Consider the following 25,980-nt stretch of genomic DNA (forward strand, 5'->3'; position numbering starts at 1 on the left):
CACCATAGACGGATAGTAATGCAGCCAGTTCCTGCGGAATTTTGAGCCTTCTATGTGTAGGCTGTTTGCACTGAAGTCAATATATTGATCGACTTCAGTACAACCAGCCTGTCTGTAGCAGTAATTACTGTATTCTGCTGGCGGGGAAGGCACCCCGTCAGCAGAACACAATAGTGCTGTGGGAGGGATTCCCCCACCAACACTGACTGTGTCGATAGGGGAATCTAGCAATTTTTATTCCTTCAACTCATGGAAGAATTAAAAAAAGAATTAAAAAAAAAAACAAAAAAAAAAACCTGGAAACTTACCTGTAGCAATTTTATTATTGCTTCATTGCATTCTGTAACCGCTTTCTTAGATCCAGTCATAGTAACATATCGTTAAACTGTCTGGTTTATTCCATCTTTTTGATGTGAATTCCACACATATTGTAAAGTCCATGAAAGTCCAACTGTGGGCAAATTAGAAATGATCCTTTGCAGTGGAATTACGCCAGCATGGCAAGGTTTAATTGCACATGTTGCCGAGAGGAGAAACAGTTTTAGTTACCAGATTCTCCATTCCCCCAGCAGGGGCACTTCCCCACAATCCAGCAGTGGACTGTTCCTCAGCGTTAACATGTCCAGAGCAGGGCGATAAACCCTGTTCTAGTCTTGCTGACATCAGGACTCTAGACTGGCTGAGTTATAATAGAGGAAGATCCAAAGAAATGACACACATCAGTGTTAATTCTATCAAGTATATCAAGTGTAGTAGGCCTCTTTAACAGCACAAAGGTGTAACAAGCAATAAAGAAAAAAAAAAAAAAAAAAAAAAGGAAGTGGAACCATACCTGGAGATATCCATAAGGGCCAAATTACAAGGGTCTGGATACACATTCAAGTGGATGAGTTCTACAAAAAGAAGACACGTTATAGTAATCAAATAAATGTGTAAAATGCTACTTGCATCTGCTATAAATGGAAAAACTGAAATAAAATATTCCCTGTTTGCCCAGTGCACAAAAAGGTTTCCTCATTCAAGTATCTAGATTACCACTTTGTGAAAGTGGTACACTATATGCAACAAAGCTGGAAAAATAGGGGCCTTTGGACACCAAGGAACATTTTCTAAAAAGTCTGAAGTTACCCTTTCAAAAATATTATTCCATATTAAAAAACGAATTATAAATAATTACTTTATCACAACAGATGCACATGGTGATACCAAGGTTTTCATTTATATCCACAGCATGGCACACCACCACACCATTTTTGACTGCATACTTAAATTGATTGTAAACCTTCAGGGGTTTTTTGATAAAAATAACAAAACATGTCTATATTTACCTGTTCTGTGCAATAGTTTTGCATAGAGCAGCCCCTCCTCTCTGGGTGCCCCCACGGAAAGCCACCTTCCATGGGGGGCAGACATGCTCCCGAGTCCCGCTGCTGCGTCCATCGACACAGACAGCGGGACTCGACCCGTCACCAGACTTGATTGACAGCAGCGGGAGCCAATGGCTCCTGCTGCTTTCAATCTGTCAAATGAGGAGAGAGAAAGGGGCTGGAGCAGCAGCACAGAAAGATTTGTGGATGCATTCTATCCATTAAGGTGAAAAACCTTAAGGCTTTAGAATCACTTTAACCTCTCAATGAGGTTCACATGAAAAAAAAAAAAAAAAAAAGCGACAAAATCTCACAAGAAAAACAGAACAAACTCTGTAGTTTTAGTGTTGTAGTTCTCCCCTGACTGAACGGTTTTAGAATAAAAGGTTGCCTTTTATATACAGTGCCACAATATTGCTAGCAATTTGCAATCTATGTAGAGCTTTCTAAAATAATAGAAAATTAAGGTGAAAGGGTACCACTTCATACATCAATACAATCTTGCAGTGCCACAGTACTTAAAGTCTAACTCAATTGCAATTGTCACTGGTACAGGAAGAGTTATATAAATAAAATCCATGCTGTGGAAAACAAAAAAAAAAAAAAAAAACGCGTGGCAAATTTCACATAAAGGTAGTCTAACAAACCCAAATCAGCATTAAAAAAAAAAAAAAAAACTAAAGAATGTAGCACCACTTTAAAATGAATGTGCACACTGCATAAATCTATCAATGTTCAGAATAAATCGGTTCACAAAATAAATATGTCCCACAGTGAAATAATGTTCACAGTAAAAACTGAAGAAACAACACTACCTTTAGATGTGAAATCGCTCAAGTGTTTGAAGACCAGCCACCACCCCCCTGTGGAGTCACTCACCAGAATGGATAGCTGCCCTTACAACAGCATATTCGCCTGTGACTCATGTCAGAACTACCCAGAGTGCGTACAAGACTTCCCAATAATCTGCGTCCATCAGATGGAATTGAGCGAAGATAAATAAAACTTGCCAGGAATAATCTCCAATAGTGTAGTAGTTTAATACAATATAGTATAAAAACAATCCACACGACCAGAAAGTAACCAAAAGGCAACCTTATGGGAGGGGGGCATCTAAAGCTGACCACAGACTGTTAGTAATTCAGCCAGGCCCTGCTGAACTGGACGAATTTCAATCAGTGTGGTGCAGATCCTGCTCAACAGAAGTCAATTGATAGAACGGATAAGTCAGAATGCAAGATGAGCCCGTGCAGGATCCAGTGCCCGAACATACATTACAGGCCATCCCCACAGCATGTCTGGGTACAGCTCCCAAAGTTTTACCAAGGCTGCACCAATCCAGATGCACTGCTTCTATGGTTTTAAAAGACAGCAATTAGCTCAACAAAGAGCTAATGAAAGAATCTGAAGGTAAAAAATAAATTACGCCAAGAGTGATATCTCTGTAAGGTAGAAGTCGTCCATCACCTCAGGACACTAACAAAAAACTGAAGACTGTGAAAGTCTGGGAAGTGGGTGTCTTCAAATACCTTACCAGTGTCTAATCACCTGAAGGTACAAGCCTATAAGCAAGGGTCTATAAATTTTCAGCCTGTGTCATGTTCTGCACAATTATAATGCTTTTATAGAAGTATAAGACAGTGCAACTTACCATTGGATGATGCATAGAGAGCCTTCAAATAGTAGCCACTCATTTTGAGTGATGTCAGGTGGTTTCTTTCACAGTGTAAGACCTCCAAGTTACTTAGAGTAGTCACATCAAGCTCTGTCATGCTGTTATCTCTCAGATCCAATTGGGTAATGTTAAGCAGGAAGTCTACATCTGCCACTAAACTTCGGACTGCATTAAGCCTAAAGTTACAGACATGCAATTGTGTTAATATTTAGTTTTTAGGACAAAAAGATAATTTAGTTTATTGCAAAATAGGTAAACCAGTCTTGTGTGCAAAAAATGTGACCTCATATTGTCATACAAGCAAGATATTTGTGACTAATTATGGTCAAACTACTGTCAGATTATAGCATGCATGACATTAACGAAGGAATCCAGTATACCTTCTATCTATGGGAAAAAAAATAACCATTGGCCTTGAAGTAAACATTCCATTGGTTTCCTATTGTGTTTTGTTGACTCAGCTGTAGTGTGCTTTACTGCAATGAGAAGTTAACCTAATCCTGAAGAACTGGGCTCATATTGCAGCTGAAGCTTTCTAATAGTCTGATAAGGAAGGGTCTTTAAATTCTGGAATACTTTGCCTGAATTTTGCAATCAATGCAAGGAGCAGCCAACACAGGTCTCAAAAGTTCATAAAACAAATGCACACAGGCCAATGAAAACCCTGGAGATTTTCCACATTTTGTCATGTTACAACCAAAAACGTAAATGTATTTTTTATGTATATATTTTAGACCATCAAAGTGACACATAATTGTGAAGTTGAAGGAAAATGATAAATTGTTTTCAATATTTTTTACAAATAAATATCTGAAAATTGTGGCGTGCATTTGTATTCAGCCCCCTTTACTCTGATACCCCTAACTAGAATCTAGTGGAACCAATTGCCATCAGAAGTCACCTAATTAGTAAATAGACTCCACGTGTGTAATTTAATCTCTGTATAAATACAGCCGTTTTGTGAACCCCTCAGAGGTTTGTTAGAGAACCTTAGTGAACAAACAGCAGCATGAAGGCCACAGAACACAGACGGGTCAGGGATAAAGTTGTAGAGAAGTTTAAAGCAGGGTTAGGTTATAAAAACAAAATTAAGCTTTGGACATTTCACAGAGCACTGTTCTTTCCATTTTTGGATAATGGATTTGAGTATGGCATAACTACAAACCTACCAAAACATGGCCGTCTACCTAAACTGACAGGCCGGGCAAGGAGAGCATTCAGAGAAGCAGCCAAGAGGCCCATGGTAACTCTGGAGGAGCTGCAGAGATCCACAGCTCAGGTGGGAGAATCTGTCCACAGGACAACTATTAGTGGTGCACTCCACAAATCTGGCCTTTATGGAAGAGTGGCAAGAAGAAAGCCATTGTTGAAAGAAAGCCATAAATTGTCCTGTTTGCAGTTTGGGAGAAGCCATGTGGGGGACACAGCAAACTGTGAAAGAAGGTGCTCTGGTCAGATGAGCCGAAAATTGAATTTTAGCCTAAAAGCAAAATGCTGTGTGTGGTGGAAAACTAACACTGCACATCACCCTGAACACATCGTCCACACTGTGAAACATGGTGGTGGAAGCATCATATTGTGGGGATGCTTTTCTTTAGCAGGACGCTGATCAGAGTTGATAAGCAGATGGATGGAGCCAAATGCAGAGCAATCTTAGAAGAAAACCTGTTAGAGTCTGCAAAAGACTTGAGACTGGGGCAGATGTTCACTGCCAACAACCCTAAACATACAGCCAGAGCTACAATGAAATTGTTTAGATCAGGGGTCTCCAAACTTTCTGAACAAAGTACCAGCTAATTTGTCCTTAAGACTTTATTTAGGGGAGCCGAACTGTGGCCAGTGGGAGTGGAAATTTTCTTGGCATCAGTGGGAGTAATCACCACTACATTTCGTATGAGTTGGAGGAATAGTGCCCCATCCGTGGTAACATTATGAAGAATAGCACTCCATTGTTGGTGTCAATAGGAAAAATGGTGTCCCATTGTTAACGTCAGTTGGAAGAATAGTGCATCAGTGGGAGGAGTATTGACCAGAGGGAGGGATAAAGGCAAACAAAGGGCCACATCTGGCCCCCAGGCTGCAGTTTGGAGACCACTGGTTTGGATCAAAGCATATTCATGTGTTAGAATGGCCCAAAAGTCCAGACCTAAATCCAACTGAGAATCTGTGGCAAGACTTGAAAATTGCTGTTCAGACGCTCTCCATCCAATCCGACAAAGCTTGAGCGATTTTGCAAAGAATGGGCAAAAATTTTATCCTCGATGTGCAAAGCTGGTAGAGACATCCCCAAAAAGACTTGCAGCTGTAATTGCAGTAAAAGGTGGTTCTACAAAGTATTGACTTGGGGGGCTGAATAAAAATGCACGCCATACTTTTCACATATTTGTAAAAAATTTAGAAAACCATTTATCATTTTCCTTAAACGAAACAATTCTGTGCCACTTTGTATCTATCACATAAAATCCCAATAAATACATTTAGGTTTTTGGTTGCAACGTGACAAAAGGTGGAAAATTTCAAGGGGTAATAATACTTTTTCAAGGCACTGTATGTTAACCAGTTGCTGACTCGGTGTACTACACACACCCAAAAACAGATTGTACACCTACAAAAGCCGTGTTCTAGTACGTCTAGTCCTTCTGCCCTGTTGCCGGGATCTTCCCCTGTCCCAGTACCTGGCAATTCAGCTCTGATTAATCATAGCTGCATTGCAGAGTACACAGAGGTCTTCAGTAGCAAGAGCTATCAAAAAAAAAAAAAAAAAAAAAAAGCAGTCTGACAATGTTTGTTTCTCAACATTGCTCAGATGTGAATACAGAAAGTTACATTGAAACATTGTATCATTTGTAACTGTGTTTTTTATCTACAGATCAGAGGGATGAACTTCGATCTGCAGACGGAGTGTTAAAGTATATCTAAAAGGTTTTTAAAAAAAAACAAAAAAAAAAAACAAACAGGTCATACTTATCTCCTCTGTGCAGTTGGTTTTGCACAGAGTGGCCCTGATCCTCCACCTTTGGGGACCCTTAGCAGTGCTCCTTGTTCCTCCTCAGACAGAAAGCATGACTCAGCCCGTCCCGTGTCATTTGATTTGATTGACAGCAGCTGGAGCCAATGGCTCTGCTGCTATCAATCTACCCAATCAGAACCCAAGACATCGGCTGGAGCTGGTGTGCTCTTCCCCGTCGCTGGAAAGACCGGGTTCGGGAAAGTAAAAGGGGGGCTGCTGCATCACAGGAGGTTTTGCACCTTAATGCATAGAATGCATTAAGGTGAAAAACTGAGGGTTTAAAGCAACCTTGACAAGTAAACAAAATCTCTCTCTCTAATTAAAATGTTACTCTGTATTCTTCTCCATGCAATTGTAATTTTCCTGGCAATTTCTTTTTCTATTTTATTAATAGATGAACTTTTTTCTGTTTTTGTTTGTCTTGTTCATTAATATTTTTACATGTATCACACTGAAAAAAATTGCAAAATTGAAAAAAAAAAAAAAAAAAAAAACAACTTTACTTCATTTGTAAATAACTTTGCAATGCTTTGTACCAAAATCTTAATTTTAGTGTGGTTTTAAAAGGACAAATTACAAAATAAAATGCACACTTATTTAAAAAAAGAAAAAATGCCTTTTGTTTAGTTTTAGTTTATTTGTCCAAGACTGAAAAAAAATTACTGCAGAACAATATTCACAAAAAGAAAGCCTGGGTTGTCCTTAAAAAACAAACAAACAATGTATGTATGTATTACATTGTTAGCTTAAGTAATGACAAAATTATCACTGAATAAACACGCTCAAAGCAGAAATTAAAAAATTGCTCTGGTCCATAAGGGGTAAAGGCGTATGAGAGCCGAAGTGGTTTTAAGAGCAAACAACGAACAACGGTATGTTTTTAGTAAACACGCAATTTGAGTTACTATCATCCTGTTAAAACAAATTTTGTGTGCTGGCATCCAGTTTTAAAATGCGCTTACTATTTGTAGTGAACTAACTATACACTGTAGATTTGTAGTTCAGCCATGATAAGAAACTTTGGATTTCAATGCAAAACTAAGTCTTCCTATTCAACAGATGCTAAAATAAAAAAAACAGTCAAGGAATGAAGCCATTTTATTTCTAACCATCCTGTATAGAAATTGTATTTTGGGAATGAGTAACAACTACACTATAAAGACAAAGACATGAATGTACCAGTTTGGGGTGGAGATACCTGACTGGCCTGCACAGAGTCCTGACCTCAACCGGCTAAAACACCTTTGGGATGAAACATGTGCAATAAGATTCTATCCAATCGAGATTGGTACCGCCCTATTTCCAGAACCCTAATACAAAATTTCAATACTGATTATTATAACATCATTTTTAAGGCATATCATAAAGGTATCATAGACAAGAACAAGTGGGATTACCTCAATGTAAAGGACCCACGGACTCCTACTTTCTATGTCTTACCTATGGTACACAAATCTATTCTAGAACCTCCAGGTCGTCCCATAATATCTGGTTGTTCATGTTTAACGGAAAACGCCAGTAGTCTGGTAGACAGCTATTTACACCCTCACGTTACCTCTCTCTTCTCTTATATCAAAGATACTATAGACCTATTAAGAACCATTGAAGGCATCTCACTTTCACCAGGCACCTACTTAGTTGCACTGGATATTGAAAGTTTATACAATACTATTCCCCACAGTAAGGGCATTGAAATTGTGAGTAACCACTTAAATGAGAGAGGTCCTTCATCTGAGAAATACAACGCATTTGTTCTGGAGCTTCTCAATTTTATTCTGAGACATAACGTCTTCATGTTCAATTCTTCCCACTACCTCCAGGTGCAGGGGGTTGCGATGGGGACTAAATGTGCCCCATCGTATGCCAACCTGTACCTGGGGGGGTGGGAAAAAGATGTGTTCTCCAGGGACGACCTGACCCAATTGCTGGAAAAGGTCGTTTCTTGGTATCGCTACATAGACGACGTGTTGCTTTTCTGGTCAGGCTCAGAGATGGAGTTGAAAGAATTCTTAAAACTGCTTTCCACTAACAACTTTAATCTTCATTTCACTATGGAGTATAGTACTACGGCGATCAATTTCCTTGACCTTACCATCTCCATTGATGAAAATGGAAAATTAGACTCATCACTATACAGAAAACCTTCGGCCGGGAATACTATCCTCCACGCTGATAGTTCACATCCAGACCCCTTGCTGAAGAGTATTCCCTATAGTCAGTACTTGAGTTTAAACTGCAACTGCAGCAAAGATGCAGATTTTCAGATAGCAGCAAAAGACTTGTATAAAAGACTACTATCCCGTGGTTATAGTCACTCATGCCTTAAGAGGGCATATAACAAGGTCAAGACACAAAACAGAGATTCGCTATTATTTTCAATAAAACCCCCCAAAAAATCTGACACTGTTAGACTGATCACCCGCTACTCTAGCCAACACAGTGAAATCAGAAGTATTGTAACCAAATTTTGGCCCCTTCTATCAACTGACTCAATAGTCAGTAAATATATTAATCCATCCCCTGAGATAACCTTTAGACGGGTCCCCTCATTGAGGGACCGCCTAGTCCACAGTCACTTTCAAGATGTCTTTGCCAACAAAAAGCCTTCTCATACCGGTATTTCTCCATGTGGCAGATGCGACATTTGCCGCTATGTAGATAATACATCATATTTTTTACTTCCTAATGGACAGTGGTACTCAATTAAATTCAATGCAACTTGTCAGACTCCAGGTATAATCTACCTAGCTCAATGCATTTGCGGTGGCTTTTATGTCGGCAAAACGAAACGACCATTCTACAAACGAATCAGAGACCACATAAAACCCATTCTTAAAAAACAAATGGACACAGCTATTTCTAGGCATGTGGGTCTACACCACAACTTTAATCCCAGAACCATCAAGTTCCGAACTTTGGAGCATGTCCCGCTGGATGAAAGAGGGGGCAGTGTCGACAGGACACTGCTCCAGCTTGAAGCCCGCTGGATTCACACCCTTAAAGCCACTCATTTCCCAGGCCTGAACGAAAGCCTGAGCTATAGGCCCTTCTTCTAAATGAATAGCTATCCATGTATGATCCTAGGTGTCATGTCCAACAGACACCTTCATTTTCCCCCTTACCTTCCCTCCCCTCCCTTCTTTTGTTTTCCCTTTTGTCATTTGTATATAATGACCTGTTCCCATTATAAATGCATTTATTTGCTTTATATGTTTTTATTTGTTGATTCGATGTGCAGTCATGTGTAATCTTGTATATCATACATGAAATTTTGGTCTCTAGGTAACTGTATTTATCTTCTTTGTAAACGAGTTGTCCCTCTGTTGTGCCGATCGAGATTGGAAGGTCTGTGGTCCCTTCCTTCTCGATCGGCTACTCCTTTGGCCCGTCCTTGTCAGACCGCACCTGGCCCATACCATGCTGGGACATAGGAGGGGCCGCCGCATCCACACGGACGCCCGGGGCACATCCTTGAGATGTGCCCATTCCGCGCCGTGCTTCCCCGCTGGACCAGATCCACCTTAGGGCACTCTGTGCCCTCCCGTCCCATGACGCGGTTTCAGTGTGGGAGGAGCCGCCGTGCGCTGCACTGCGCATGTCGGTTCCCTCGGCTGTCGCTGTGGTTCATGGGATTTGGAGTCTGGACTGGGCTTCAGTCTTCCGGGCATGCGCACTGGCGCCATCACGTCCGCATCGAGCCGGCGACGTCACACGCCGGCTCGATGGGGAGCAGTATTTAACCGGCATATCTGACAGTTCAGTCTGCCAGCGCCGGTAGATGGAAGCCAAGATTCTAGCAGAGTGATTGACTGGTGAGTACACCACACCCTGCTCTACACATACATGTCTATCCCCGTTCTTACTTATCTATTGAACCCTTTTATATCTCTAAATGCATATGTATCTATTGCTGTTACAGTCTATAAAACTTTGAGACATTGTGCCCTTGAGATAGTAATCTAAATATACTATTATGACATATGTTTAAATCTCTAGTACCCATCTATAAACATATTACCAGTTTAAATCACTCAGCTCAGTATCCTTCCATGTAGTAATAAGATCCTTTGCTTTATTCAACTTCCCAGCTTTATCTATTTACCATCCGAATATTCCCTGTAACCACCATTCCACTGATACTGACGAATATCTGTATCCTTGGTTGCAGTCTTAATCATTTATCGGTGTAAGTGTTAAACCTATTGGTTCTTTAATTCAAATTAACCCTTTACCTATAAGTCCAATGATACTGAATTTTTACTATCTATTATTCATATAACAGCTCCATCTTTCTGCTCCCTGTGGTTGCAACAAGGCCTTCTTGCTGTCCCGTTTTGGTTGGGTCTGGTTATGCCGGTTCTGTGGAGGCTTTGTTTGGGTCAAATTTAGGGGTAAGCCACCTTGGACTTCTCAGAGTGACAACACGTGTTTCTCCATCGTATTTACTGTTGTATTAATATTGAACACTAATTATGTATGCACATAAAAACTCTTCTTTTTTCTATTTTTGTAGAATTGCTAAAAGTGTTGGATGACTCACTTAACAGTTGCATATCCCTTGAAAAAGCGACAATGCGAAACATGTCGGGTTAATATGCAACAACCGCCATCTGTGAACTTGTAGTATACACTTTTTCTCTCTACTTGACCACCTTGTTCTTATATTGTTGCAAAAAGAAATTTGTTTGTTATTATATATAAACTATATGCTCTCCTTTTAATTGATTGTAAACAATAAACGGTTTTTAAGAAAGAAAAAAATCGCACCGTCAAAATCCCTTTACTCCTCTCCCATGTTTATTTATATCTTTGCTTAGGGATGTGGTGCCTATATATGAGGGTGTTTTTCCCATACTCGGAATCAAAATCCTTACTAACCTTTGGGATGAATTAGAGCAGAGACTGCGAGCCAGGCCTTCTCGTCCACAACAGTGCTTAACCTCACAAATGCGCTCCTGAAAGAATGGTCAGACATTCCCATAGGCACGCTCCTAAAATTTGTGGACAGCCTTCCCAGAAGAATTGAAGCTGTTATAGCTGCAAAGGGTGGGCCAACGCAATATTGAACCCTATGGACCAAGACTGGGATGCCATTAAAGTTCATGTGTAGGCAGGCGTCCAAATACGTTTGGTAATCGTGTAGGTAGCAGCACTGCAAGGCAGCCTGCCTGTTAATTGAGGAATAGTGTTACCACCGAGTACATACATTTCAATCTCAACGAGAAACAAGGCTTCAAAAACATTGGTAGTTATTTATATCATGCTGAGGTTTTACAATTGCATATAAAAAAAAAAAAAAAAAAAAAAAAACACATCTTTCTATAAGAAATACATTTTGGAGAAGACCATGCAGAAGAGAGGGACACACATGCACAGAGTGGATGATTTACTATAAACTGGAGTAATAATCTGGTGCAGCTCTACAAACAAACCAATTAGCTTCCCGGTTTCATTGTCAAAGCTTAAAGTGCTATGAAATTCTTTTTTTTGTTTATGTTTAAAAATAACATACATGTCATACTTACCTGCTGTGTGCAGTGGTTTTGCACAGAGCAGCCGGGTTCCTCCTCCTCCTCCGTCACTCGCCGGCACTTCTGGCCCCTCCCTCCTGACGAGTGCCCCCACAACAATCAGCTTGTTACATGGGCATCTGAGCCAATGCTCTGTATGTACATTCAGACACGGAGCCATGGCTCGGCCCCACCCCCTCACTCATCATTGGCTCACTGACGTTCACAGCAGCAGGAACCAACCGTACCCGCTGCGGTCTCAGACAATGAGGAGGGAGAGTCATGGGCAGCCGAGACTCTTGTGCAACATAGAATGCATTAAGATAAAAAAACATCTGCCTTTACAACAACTTTATTTGAATGAGCTGAAGTTAGAAGCTGATTGGCTACCTACCATGCACAGCTGCACCAGAATTTGCACTCTCCCAGTTTTATTAAATCAACCCCACAGTATACACCTTTACAGTGAGAGAAAAAAGTATTTGATCCCCTGACGATTTTGTAAGCTTGCCCACTGCCACAGAAATGATCATCTATCATTTTAATGGTAGATTTATTTTAAGAGTGAGAGACAGAACAAAAAAACTAAGAAAAACGCATTTCAAAAAAGTAAAAAATTGATTTGCAATTTAATGAGTGAAAAAAAGTATTTAACCCCTTCACAAAACGTGACTTCGCATTTGGTGGCAAAACCCTTGTTGGCAATCTGGTAGACGTCTGACGTTTCTGGTAGATGGACACCAGGTTTGCACACATCTCAGGAGGGATTTTGTCCCTCTCCTCTTTGCAGCTCCTCTCCAAGTCATTAAGGTTTTGAGGCTGACGTTTGGCAACTCGAACCTTCAGTCCCCTCCACATATTTTCTATGGGATTAAGGTCTGGAGACTGACTCCACTCCTTTGTGGCCTTGTTTTGGGTCATTGTCATGCTGGAATACCCATCCAAGACCCATGTTCAATGCCCTTGCTGAGGGAAGGAGGTTCTCACGCAAGATTTGACAGTACATGGCGCTGTCCATCGTCATATCCTCTTAGCAGAAAAACACCCCCAAAGCATAATGTTTCCACCTCCATGTTTGACGGTGGGAATAGTGTTCTTGGGGGTCATAGGCAAGATTCCTCCACCTCCAAAAACACAGCAAGTTGAGTTGATGAAACAGTGCTCGATTTTGCATTTATCTGACCACAACACTTTTCACCCAAGTCTCCTCTGAAACATTCAAATGTTCATTAGCAAAGTTCAGATGGGCCTATACAAGTGCTTTCTTGAGCAGGGGGACCTTGTGGGCGCTGCAGAATTTCAGTCCTTCACGGCGTAGTGTATTACCAATTGTTTTCTTGGTGACTATGGTCCCGGCTGCCTTGAGATCATTGACAAGATTCTCCCGTGTAGTTCTGGGCTGATTCCTTATCGTTCTCATGATCATTAAAACTCTACCTGGTGAGAACTTGCATGGAGCCCCAGCCCGAGGGAGGAGAGTGACAGTTATTTTATGTTTCTTCCATTTGCGAATAATCGCACTAACTGTTGTTACTCTCTCACCAAGCTGCTTGGCGATGGGTCTTGTAGCCCATTCCAGTCTTGTGTAGGTCTACAATCTTGTCCCTGTCATCCTTGGACAGCTCTTTGGTCTCGGCCATGGTGGAGAGATTGGAATCTGATTGCTTCTGTGGACAGGCGTCTTTTATACAGGTAACAAGCTAAGATTAGGAGTACTCCCTTTAAAAGAGTGCTTCTAATCTCAGCTTGTTACCTGTATAGAAGGCCCATGGGAGCCAGAAATCTTGCTGATTGAACGGGGATCAAATACTTATTTCACTCATTAAAATGCAAATCAATTTATAACTTTTTTGAAATATGTTTTTCTGGATATTTTTGTTATTCTGTCTCTCACTGTTAAAATAAACCTACCATTAAAATTATAGACTGATTATTTAGTAGTCAGTGGGCAAACGTACAAAACCAGAAGGCGATCAAATACTTTTTTCCCTCACTGTACATAGACATAAACACACTCACTTGCAGTAGTGATCTCTCTCAAAGTTAATAGCTCAGGGCCTGCCGTGTTTTCTTTTATATCAGAGCCCACAGACAGCAGAATTCCCAGAAACCACCAATATAAAGTTTTTGAAAAGGTCCACAACACAATTTTAATACATACACACGCGCCTGGTATTATCAGTTTTTAACCTACTAAACACAAATCACGTTATGTGGTGTGACTGATGCGACTTTGCATATTCTATGGGGCCCTGTCACACTGTAAATCGCAACAAAGTAGTGCAGGAACCTTTTCCAAAAATCACACTGCTCTGAGTCACATTGACTAGAATGGGCACTATTGAAAACAATGGGATTTCCCTTGTCATGAGATTCTGTGCAACTCGAGCCACATCAGAAGTCGCAGTAGCCTGAACCAGGCCTAACTGAGCCAAGCATTCAAAAGGGGTGAACAGCGCTGATCTGCAGACATAAAAAGAATCCTCAGAAGCAAAGTAAAGACTTTTTATTGTTAAAGTGGTTGTATACCCAAATTATGCACTTTGTACCTACAGGTAAGCCTTATTATAGGCTTACCTGTAGATAAATGAATATCTCCTAAACCGTTCACTTTGCATGCAGCCGCTGACGTCAGCGGCGCATGCACTGTGAATGCCCAGTTAACTAACCTGAAGAAGGGGCGTGTCCCCGAAACATGTAGTGTCTCCAGTCAGTATTGTGTGACTCTTTGCTCCTTTGGCATCAGCAGCTCTTGATCGGCCCCAGCAGAAGGGTTTGCCCATAGTCTTCGGACTCCATTGGCTGACTTCCGCCAGGCTGTGATGTCATTTCCGGGCATTGTACACAGTTCGAGCGGCCGCTGTACACTGGCCCCAATAGTTCCTGTGCCTGCAAATTGGTTTCCCCTTCATCAGACCCCTGGCCTCCCCCACCAGTGGTGCTCCTGTATTTGTTCCACGGCTTTGTTCTGGGTTTCCCTTAGCCCCTGTGTCATCCATGCGGCTCCAGCCTCCAGGTACTGCCAGCTTTTCAATCCAAGTCTCTGTATGACCATCAACAGACTGCTGTATGCCTTGGTGATTACCATTATGTCTGCTGATCAGCGCTGTTCACCCCTTTGTTTGTTCTGCCCTCATTTGTTTGAGTTTTGGACAGCAGCGGCTACAGCTATATTTAATTTTTTTTTGGTCTTTCACTTGGTTTCTTGTCTGTGTGCCTGGACTTTTGTTTTTACTAACGGAGCCAAGACATACAATCATAGCTGGAAATGAAAATATTTAAAAAATATTTTAATTAAAGAAAAGTGACATAGTTTTTGAGACCAAGGAGAGGGGGAGAGTTTTAAAGAAGTGACCACTCTGGGCTTCAACAAAATAATGGGCAATAGCAAGAAGAAACAGGGGCAATGCTAGATAAAATTAACAGCACAGACCTATTTTGGTAGCATAATTATTAATGTAGAATGTACATTTTGTTAAAGAACATTAATTGCAATCAAACTATTATGGGTAAAGTTCATTGTACATTGGAAAATGTGGCAAATTAACATCCCCCTAGTCAAACAGATAATGGACTTTAATATTAAAGCACAATGTAAACATATTAGAGTAATAAGGGTTTAAACTTAGAAGTAAGGAATATTCCAAAAATGTCTTTAAGCACTCAAACTAGTCTTACAGGATAAGGGTTTTGTAAACAAAAGTACAGGAAGTGCTTTGCTGTGAATAGTTCCTTTTGGGAGGAAACCAGTTTTCTTGTTGTGTAAAGTCATCTCTGACTAAAATATACAACCCGCACACTACAAGCAGCATGTTTCTGCAGTCTGGAATGTTTGGGGCCTTGTGTTTTCTCATTAAAACTTTTTCACCTCCTTCCCTCTGGTGCCACATTTGGCACCTTTCAGGGGGGACACGGCAGAGCTGCACAATTAATCGTTAAAAAATTGTGATCTGGATTCAACCCACCAGACAATTTCTATTGCAGAGTTTGCCAATTCTTTCATATAACAAGTGAAGAGACTTATTTGCTCACTCAGCTGTCAAAAGAAAACATCCAGGCAGTCTGCCAAGTTTTTAACATGAAACATTGTAACTAACTCTTTCTGCTTAGATCAAAGGGATAAACTTCTGTGTGTGAAGGAAAAAATCCAGGCAGTCTGCCAAGTTTACAAGTGCAAATGCAGGAAGTTTAACCACTTAAAGTCTAAATCTTTTTCTGACACTTGTTTAAGTTAAAATCAATATTTTTTGCTAAAAAATTACTTGGAACCCCCAAATTTTATATATATTTTAGCAGAGACCCTAGGGCAGTGATGGCGAACCTTGGCACCCAAATGTTTTAGAACTATATTTTCCATGATACTCCTGCACTCTGCTGCGTAGCTGAGCATCATGGGAAATGTAGTTCCAAAACATCTGGGGTGCCAAGGTTCGCCATCACTGCCCTAGGGAATAAAATGTAAATTGCTGCAATATTTTATGTCACACTGTATTTGCCCAGCGGTCTTTCAAATGCAATTTTTTGGGAAAAAATACACTTCAATGAATAAAAAAAAAATGAAACAGAAAAGTTAGCCCAATTTTTTTTTTGCTTTAATGTGTAAGATTATGTTATGCCGCGAGAATCGTGAGAGAATCGTGATCTATCTGCTAAGCAAAAAAATCCTGATTCTCATTTTAGCCAGAATCATGCAGCAATAGGACACTGGGACCCGTTTTTGACAGGTCCCCTTCCCCACTTCTGGAGATGGCATTGCATCGAAGCTCGCCCCCTCCCCCTCCTGCCACCGGGCCAATTAGCGCAGCGCACTTCGTGCATGCGCAGTAGGTAACTGGCTGTGAAGCCTAAAGGCTTCACTGCCGGGCTTCCTTAACAGCAATGGCGGCGGCTGCACCCGATCCGAAGATTGGCTGTGGTGGTGACATCGCGAGCTCTCTGGACAGGTAAGTGTCCGTTTATTAAAAGTCAGCAGCTGCATTATTTGTAGCTGCTGACTTTTAATTTTATTTTTCATTGGGTGGGCGGACCTCTGCTTTAAGGGGACTATCGCATACAACAATAGCTTTCAATAAGAATACCTCTTGTCTGTATATTTTAAAGAAGTGCAACTGGTATTGTCCCCCCATTTACTTATCATTCCAGTAAGAATAATGTTGACTTTGTATTACCTCTTGATAAATTTAGAACCACTTTACGAGTTGAAATTTTGGGAGCAAGACTGTACATATGCAGTTCTCACGTAGCAACTTTTTGTGATTTCTTTCTAGAAGATGTGGTTCTTGTTTCTAGCATAACCTGTTGTATAAACAGGGTATAAGGCTTATTACACCGAAAGCTTTGACTTATTTGTATCAAGGAAGTTTTTTTTTACAGCTTTGGAGAGTTTGGTTAATAAGTAGCCCTTAAAGCTACATAGCACATGGCTCATCCAAGGAAACTACTGTGTCGTGCATGCTGTGGAATAAGATTTCTACACAAGTACTGTGCTGCAGAAAAATCCCTACCTATCACACTTTACACTGATCATAATTTTCTGGGGAGTACTATTATCTAGGGAGAATTTTTAAAACCAATACCGGTGTTCCATCTTGTTAAAATTTAAAAAAAAAAATTTAAGTGGCGGAAAGCCTGCAGTGCACATTTTGTAGTATGTACGCATCTATTTTTCTTTATCTGTCATGAGAAAGAAAAAAAATTGTTTAACCGCTTTACCCCCAAGCCTGGTAAAGGCAGACAGAGGATGGAGGTGTGGGCTCCCTTCTGCATCCTGTAGAATTGATCGTGCAGCTGTATAGCTCACTTCTACAAAAAAGCCCATTGTTGACAAATTTCTGATACCGGGATGATGCTTGCAGGTGCAGGCATCAGCCTGGTATAACCACTTCAATCCGAGGATGTGCAGGTTAATGATTCCCAAATGTCTAGTTTTTGTCTAGCATTCAGAGGTTGCTAACTGTTAAATGCAGAGCTTGGCAGCAACATACATAAGGGTTTCAGAAGGAAGTTGGACAGTGCAAGATCAAAAAACCACAATACAGCCTTTACCTTAAATCCACGTGTTTGATATGAGGAAGCTGTCTGAGGATCTTCAGGTTTAACACCTGCAGAGAATTTCCAGGCATGCACAGTTTGTCAATGGATTGCATTTTCTCCAGTACCTCTGGGATTTCTGTGAATTCGTTGAATGAGAGGCCCAAATAGCTGAGCTGGCTCATTTTCCCCAGCTCTAAAGGCAGTGTTTGGAGATAGTTGCCATCCAGAAGGAATGTCTGCAAGCTAGTAGGTGTAAAAATACAGATTACTACAAAATATGATAAAAGCTTCAGATTTCATAGTAAAATAGATGTCAGCAGAGCAGAAAGCAAGGTGGCATATTCCTGATTTTTTTGACTTTAGCAATTCAGAAAGCGCTATATAATATATCTGACCAATATCACATCTGAGCAATATAAAGGAGGCAAAAATGCAAACGACAAAATTGTTACAGATTCTGTAAGGCAAGCCAATTAGCTGCCATGAAAAATAATGCTCTTTGGCATTTCCACAAAGGCAGTTTCTACAGGTCTTTAACCACTGTATCGAAATTATTTTTTTTCCCTTTTTTTAAACCAATGAAACTGTTTTGGCAGTAGTAAAGCTAAAACCAAAAATGTAATATACTGCAATTTACTAATCCTTAGCAGGGGCGGCCCATCCATTAATGGTGCACGGGTGCTCCCCCCCCCCCAATCCATGCGTTCAGCTCCCATGCAGGACTCCGGATGCAAGGATACCAACAGGGGGGGTTTTGAAGCATGTGATTAGTACCAGAGGCTCGAATAGGCTTCAAAATAGGATGGGGCTTGGGGCACAGAGCACTGCAAACACAGTGATTGACACACCCAGTGTTCACACCCATGTGATCTGAATCACGTCCGAACTGTCAATTAGCAGTGCGATATGCAAGATGAAATGGGGGTATCATTAACATTGTATTGACACTCCCAGCAGTTCGCATATGGCAGTGTGAACTGCTGTGTGAGTAGGGTGCGATGCGGGAGCCCGCAGTGGATTCGCAGGGTTCCCACATCACACAAGTTTGAACTGAGCCTGAAGACTATTTCCGGAGTGAAGTTTATAAACAACGCTCCTGAAATAGACATTCACCACACTGCCTTTTTAAACAATGCCATTAAAGAAGTACAGCCAAGCAGTTTCTTCTTCACTTCTGTGACCCAGTCTCAGCAGACAACATGCTGAAGCACACTGTTGGCTGATGTCACAGAGCCGGCCCAGGCTCAGGCAAGATCGCAACAATGGAGTCGGGATTTGCCCACATGCCTGGACCGGCACACCTCCCAGTAAACCGCTGAGAGCCTGAGCCGGTCACTCCTGCCCTCTCCACAGCCCAGTGTTCCAGTGAGCACCAGGGGGGGGGGAATAGGTAGAGCAGAGAGCTGCTGACTGACAATCAGCAGCTCTCTGCTCAGGTTGCTGTGAGAACTGAACGGTCAGTGGTATTCGACTGCTCAGCTCTCAGTGTTCGGGGGACAGATGTTGCATTCACCTAGGTAGGTTTTTTTTTTTTTTAAAGAAACACACACCTCATACATCTCTTTTAAATAGATTAAATTGGAACTCCAATCAAAAGGTTTTTGTTTTGAATATGGGCAGGGTGTTTGCTGCTTTTGGGAAGGTTTTGACCACAAAATGATCCAATAAATACACGAACATGTACAATCCTGAAAAAGGGCTCTAATGTTTTCCTATGCCATTTAAAATGAAGTCTTACTTTAGGCTCCCCTTTAAATCAAAAGTCTGGCATGTATAAAAATAAAAAAAAACTTGCTAAAATATATATTCTTTTTAAATCCAATGACATACAAAACCCTACAAACTTCAAGAAACTGCTAATGAGCAAACAAGATGGAGGCTGGCCATAGACGAAGTGAAATTCTTTCCTGCAACCACCACAGACAGTGCTGACAGGGGAATCCCTCCCGAGGAGCCACTGCTTTCTCCTGGCAGGAGAAGCTGTCCCTGCTGGGAGAACACAGTACTTATTGCTAGTGTCTAGACCAGCCGCTAGCGATAATCATATGTAAAAACCAACAGGCGGGTTGTACCCAAGCCGATCAATCTACTTGGGCACATTCAGGCTGCCCATACATGGTTTGAACTGTCCATGGCCGATTTAAGCCTAAAGCACTGACCAATAAGAAAAACACACTACCATAGCTCATAGCCAATACATACGTATGCATGCCTCCTACTGCAGAAGGTATCTCACGAAGCGCATTACACGAAAGGTTTAGTTCCGTCAGTGTTGGGATACTACAGACCGCAAGTGGAAACTCTCCTAAATTATTATTGGAAAGATTGAGGCTCCTCAACTTTGTGAATCTGGAAGAAAGCAGCAAAAACAAAAACAATGATTACTTTTATTATAGAAAACGTTTAAAAAGAATCCAGCTAAAAGATAAGGCAAAGAATTAGAACTTCTGTCCAGTTTTTGGCTGCTGCATGCATCTCAGTTGAGGAAATGTAACCTCTGCTGTAATTGGAACTATCACGTATACAGGAAGCTAGGGGAAATATCTCCCACGGAGACCAGAGCCATTAAAAAAAGTACAGCCATTCTAACCCTTCAATACTAAAAAGAAAAAAAAAAATATTCAAATGCAAAGGATTCTTTTAAACTTTGGCTTGAAAACTGTAGTCAACAATCTTCTAGCCTAAGAATCAATGTCCGTGCATACAAGCTTTACACTTCAGAAAAGGCCATTTTACAAAGGAAAAGATAAATTTTAAGCTACCTAATAGGAGGCTACTTTGAAGTCTGCAACAAGGATACTGCAACTGTTGCAAAAACCTTTTTTGTGTTTAAGATGAGGGTATAACCCCTGCTAGGCTTTTACTACTATGAGGCACAATGTCAGATTTCTCCCCATTTGATATCTATGAGACAATTTTCACTAGAAAGGAGTTGAGAGAAAAATTTTTAACAGCAAAATGGTCAGGAATAGAAAATGTTTTCTAGAAAGCCCAACTCTGGGCAAAACCTAACATGCAGGCAGTGACGTGGACACTAATGATCAACCAAAATTAAAATTCCTGTGTCAAAACTGAAAATTCAGAATGCACTTGGCCGAAACGGGCAGGTTTGTCAAAATTGCTTTTAAATCTAAAAGAATTGGGGGGGCACGTATTCGCAATGAAGTGAATGGAGGGGGCGCGTTTGCGCACCGACGTGAACTTGGGGCGCGTTTGCGTACCGACGTGAACTGGGGGCGCTTGCGCACCGACGTGAACTGGGGGCGCGCTTGCGCACGACGTGAACGGGGGGCGCGCTTGCGCACCGACGTGAACTGGGGGCGCGCTTGCGCACCGACGTGACCTGGGGGGCGCTTTTTTGCACTGAAGTCAAGGGGACGCGCTTTTGCAAAAGGCCGATAACCCTATGTTTTTGACAGCCGATATATCAGTGCAACCCTAGTGGACACCTGAAGAATGCTGCCTCCTGTGCACAGAAGGAGAGAGGGAGTCTTGGGACCAGAAGCTCAGATGACCATGAATTTAGTTGAACAAATGGGCCATTTTAGGTGCAGTCATTCTGGAAAGTAACATTAAACAAAAATATTTGTCTGTTGCTGTTGATTTTCCCTCACCACCTTACTAATTTTACAGAAAAAAGTCAAATCACAGCATTCCAAACTTAACTTTATAAAATGTATGCATAAATTAGATGCTCTGACCACAAAATGATTCATTTTGGTTCAGTAATGTTATACTACGTGTGACCACATAGCTAAATGCAATTTTCTGAAGTGACTGTCGGAATTTTAACAGTGTCCAAAAGGAAGTGAATAAAAAGACAGCAGATGAGAGTCTGTCTAATGTGAATGTGTAGCCAGCTCATTTGCTGTTGCCTAACAACTATAAGGACAAGTGTAGAGAAGGGGATAAGATGGAAGGCGGTGCCTGGAAGCCACATGAGTACAATGAAATGGCAAATGAATGGAAGGCTAAATAGGAATGAAAGGATCTTTGTTACTCTGAGATAGATGAAGGAAGCAGTCTTTCAAAGAACAAGTTTATTCCAAACTGCTCTTGATTTACTTCACTAAATCTCAACTGCTAGCTGATTAAATACAAAAACCTAGTGATATTCACAGTACAAGAGGAAAAGTTTTGAGAATATTTATCACCTACAAAGAAATTATGATTAAATATTTTTCTAACAGGTATTTTACTGTGAACACTAGACTTTGTTACTGCAACCATCTCCAAAAGGGGTTACTTTTGCAGTCACTTGGGTCAGTAACAGATTGTTTGTAAATGTGCTGCGCTGAAAATCTATACAAAATATCAAAGCATTGCAATAAAAATCAGAGTCGGAGTGCTTAAAGTGGAATTTCCCCCTTTGGGAGGAGCTCCGCTTTAGGCCAGACATAAATCCCAGTAGTACAAAAACACGCCTCAATAAAAACATGCTCCAATTGAAGAGACACAATCCTCCACCTTCCCCTAGATCAGTGTTTCTCAACCTTATATCAGTCAAGGTACACTTTAAAAAGTTTGCACCACATTCTAAAAACGTGAAAAACCTAACTAATGGTTTTAAAATCGTTTTTCATAAAGCAGCAACAGCCACACAGGTAGGACACCCAACATTAAGAGGGGATATATTCTTCTAAAGGAAATCCACTTTTGCACACTGGTACTGACTAGCATTCCAGTGTAGTCTCTACTCCATCAGTTTCCCTCCATCGCTCATTTAATGTGACCCCAGTGCTGATGGAGGGGGACAGGGGAGGGGCAAACAAGGATGTTGCGCAGACAACCAATGTACTCTGATAACCCTGAGGCATGCTGGTTGAAGGGTTATCCTGGGGCTGGCTTACAATTTTTATGTTTGCCAGTGTCGAATCCTGCTGTAGGTGGCAGTTTAACCTGACAGTACCTGAATTCCTGTGTCCCTCAATGAACAAGAAGGGGAAAAAAAAAATACAATTACAGTTTTAACTTCAATTTTAACTTATCTTTACCCAGATCTCATAAATATTAAAAAAATCTAGGAATTATAGAAAAAAAAAAACAAAAACACATGCTTCTTTCTTAAAAGGCAAGTAGAAGCGAAGTTTCCTCAAAGCTTGAACTGTATATTCTACGATCTGAATTGGACTCCAAGGATTTATGTACACAAATAAAAATGTATTGCAAGCCTCTTCAAAGACTTACTTCCAAAGGACCAACAGTGCATGGGTATATGACAAACTTATCTCAGCAATCCACAATGGTCTCATGGTAAACTTGAAGGAAAACTTCATTCAGAATTTAATGAGAGAACAGAACATGGGACTTTTTTTTATTTCACAAAAAAATAAGTTGTGATTTCAATTTGCAGCCAGCTATTTTTAAGTTGTATCCTCCTAATAATAGCAGGCATTTATTCTGTAGACAGGCAGGATTTCTCAGTATCCTCAACCTAAAACATAATTACAGGTAGTCTGCTGCATGGAAAGTCTTCACAGTAATGCCCTTGGTTTAATGCACTATAGTTTGGCATCCGACACTGCTCATATAAAGGAATGTCAAAGAAGCGAATACGTAAATAAGGAGGTCTAACTTAGTCTACATACTTTCCCAAATCCAGGACTCTGAAACACTGAGGTCACAGACACCCTGAAAGTAGCATTTTCCATATGTTAAGCACGGCAGCATGCCATAATATTTAAAGTATAAACTGCTTATTTAAAGTGAATCTTCCCCTGAAAACAAGCTTCCCACTTCTAGAGGTTACCTAGAGTGCTCCCCCTGTGCAGACTGGGATGTGCACATATTCCAGGAGCCATAGCCTTTCATTCATAAATGGAGGAGGGGTGGGCCTAACGGTGCCTCATTGAGAGGCCCTCCAGCTTTACTCAGAAGCAGCGGCAGCCTCCCGATGATGTTGCAGGAGAAAATGGCAGCACAGGACCCCAGGAGTGCCAGCAAAGAAGTGGATCTCTCAGCAGGACAACAAAGGATGGAAAGTGCTCAGATACAGCAATCCAAAATAAACTCCCAAGCGCTTTACAGTAAACATCCAAAGAAGGCCCACACTGATATCAGCTTACAGCAGCTGCCTGATCACCATTTGCCGCACCAGCCAATGAAAATGGCCAAAAACCAGCACACAGAAGATGCTGGCGTAGGACAAGGACTATTGAAGGAAAGGGGAGTATTTTTCCTCTCTAATTCAGCTTTAAAGCTGCCCATACACTATACAATCGGATTGCACAATCTCCCTTAAATCAACCAATTAGGGCAGGGGTCTCCAAAACTATGGCTCTTGGGCCACATGCGGTCCACAGCAACGTGTCTCGCGTTTGAGTCATGTGTTTCCATGGTGCGGTCTCGGTTGCCAGCACAACAACCACCTTGATGCTGAGAAACCAGAACACATGGCACTAGTTGTCGCTACGCTAAGCTGCTGACAGCCAGTCTGTCTGCACAATGAAAATGCATGACGCTGATCCAGGAAAGCAGGACTCAGGGTCACCCAAGAATTCAGAAGAGGACCTGCTCTGCCTCCTATCCTCTGTTCAGATCTGCTCCGATCCCACCCCATGCCATGTTGCTACTTGTGCTTAAAGTGAATGTAAACCCAATTCATGAAATTTGAGCTGGGCACATACAGTTGTGCTCATAAGTTTACATATCCTGGCAGAAATTATTTCTTGGCCATTTTTCAGAGAATATGAATGAGAACACAATAACTTTTCTTTCACTTATGGTTAGTGTTTGGCGGAAGTCATTTTATTATCAACTGTTTACTCTCTTTAAATCATAATGGCAACAAACTACCCAAATGACCCTGATCAAAAGTTTACATACCCCAGTTCTTAATACCGTGTATTGCCCCCTTTAACATCAATGACAGCTTGAAGTCTTTTGTGGTATTTGTGGATGAGGCTCTTTATCTTCTCAGATGGTAAAGCTGCCCATTCCTCTTGGCAAAAAGCCTCCAGTTCCTGTAAATTCTTGGGTTGTCTTGTATGAACTGCATGTCTGAGATCTCCCCAGAGTGGCTCAATGATATTGAGGTCAGGAGACATACGGCCACTCCAGAACCTTCACTTTATTCTGCCGTAGCCAATGACAGGTTGACTTAGCCTTGTGTTTTGGATCATTGTCATGTTAGAACGTCCAAGTACGTCCAGGCACATGCAGCTTCCTGGCTGATGAATGCAAATATTCCTCCGGTATTTTTTGATAACATACTGCATTCATTTTGCCATCAATTTTGACCAAATTTCCTGTGCCTTTGTAGCTCATACATGCCCAAAACATCAACGATCCACCTCCGTACCTTTCATCATAGACTCCTCACCAAATGTAGTGTTTATTGTTGTGGCCAAAAGGCTCAATTTTGGTCTCATCACTCCAAAGGACTTTGCGCCAGAAGGTTTGAGGCTTGTCTCTGTGCCGTTTGGCATATTGTAAGTGGGATACCTTGTGTCATTTGCGTAGTAATGGCTTTCTTCTGGCGACTCGACCATGCAGCCCATCTTTCTTCAAGTGCCTCCTTATTGTGCATCTTGAAACAGCAACACCACATGTTTCCAGAAAGTCCTGTATTTCATCTGAATTTATTTGTGGGTTTTTCTTTGCATCCCAAACAATTTTCCTGGCAGTTGTGGCTGAAATTTTAGTTGGTCTACCTAACCGTGGTTTGGTTTCAACAGAACCCCCTCATTTTCCACTTCTTGATTAGAGTTTGAACACTGCTGATTGGCATTCTCAATTCCTTGGATATCTTTTTACATCCCTTTCCTGTTTTATACAGTTCAACTACCTTTTCCTGCAGATTCTTTGACAATTCTTTTGCTTTCCCCATGACTCAGAATCCTTCATCCAGAAACGTCAGTGCAGCACTGGATGAAGGATGCAAGGGTCTCTCAGGAGTCCAGAAACACATTGACCTTTTTATACACACACTAATTACAAGCAAACAGATCACAGGTGAGGATGGTTACCTTTAATAGCCATTCAAACCCCTTTGTGTCAACCAGTGTGCATGTTATCAGGCTAAAATCACCAGGGTATGTAAACTTTTGATCAGGGTCATTTGGGTAGTTTTTGTTGGCATTATGATTTAAAAAGAGTAAACACAGTTGATTGATAATAAATGGCTTTAGCCAAACACTAACCATGAGTGAAAAACGTTTTTTGTGTTATTTATATTCTCTAAAAAATGGCCAAGGGATCATAAATTCTGCCAGGTTATGTAAACTTATGAGCACGAGCACAACTGTATATCTGTAGTGTTTTCATATTGCTCTCCAAAGGCCTAATTCCTCTGGCTTTCTCCTGCTCCCTTCTTCTGTTATCTGCATGCGTGATAAAACCAGCCTGAAATTTGTGTCAGGGTGGGTGCTATAACAGGATTTTTTA

At 41.2% G+C, this 25,980-nt stretch overlaps 1 protein-coding gene across 1 annotated transcript in view; it reads right to left on the reverse strand.

Moving 5' to 3' along the window:
- PHLPP1 (PH domain and leucine rich repeat protein phosphatase 1) overlaps positions 1-25,980 on the reverse strand; it is a 272,841-nt gene that overhangs the window by 76,787 nt on the left and 170,074 nt on the right. The window contains 4 exon segments of the mRNA XM_073630923.1: positions 833-893; positions 3,019-3,218; positions 17,608-17,838; positions 19,798-19,944. Coding sequence (XP_073487024.1) covers positions 833-893; positions 3,019-3,218; positions 17,608-17,838; positions 19,798-19,944 — 639 coding nt within the window.

Source organism: Aquarana catesbeiana, linkage group LG05 (genome assembly GCF_042186555.1).
Source record: "Aquarana catesbeiana isolate 2022-GZ linkage group LG05, ASM4218655v1, whole genome shotgun sequence".
Lineage (NCBI taxonomy): Eukaryota > Metazoa > Chordata > Amphibia > Anura > Ranidae > Aquarana > Aquarana catesbeiana.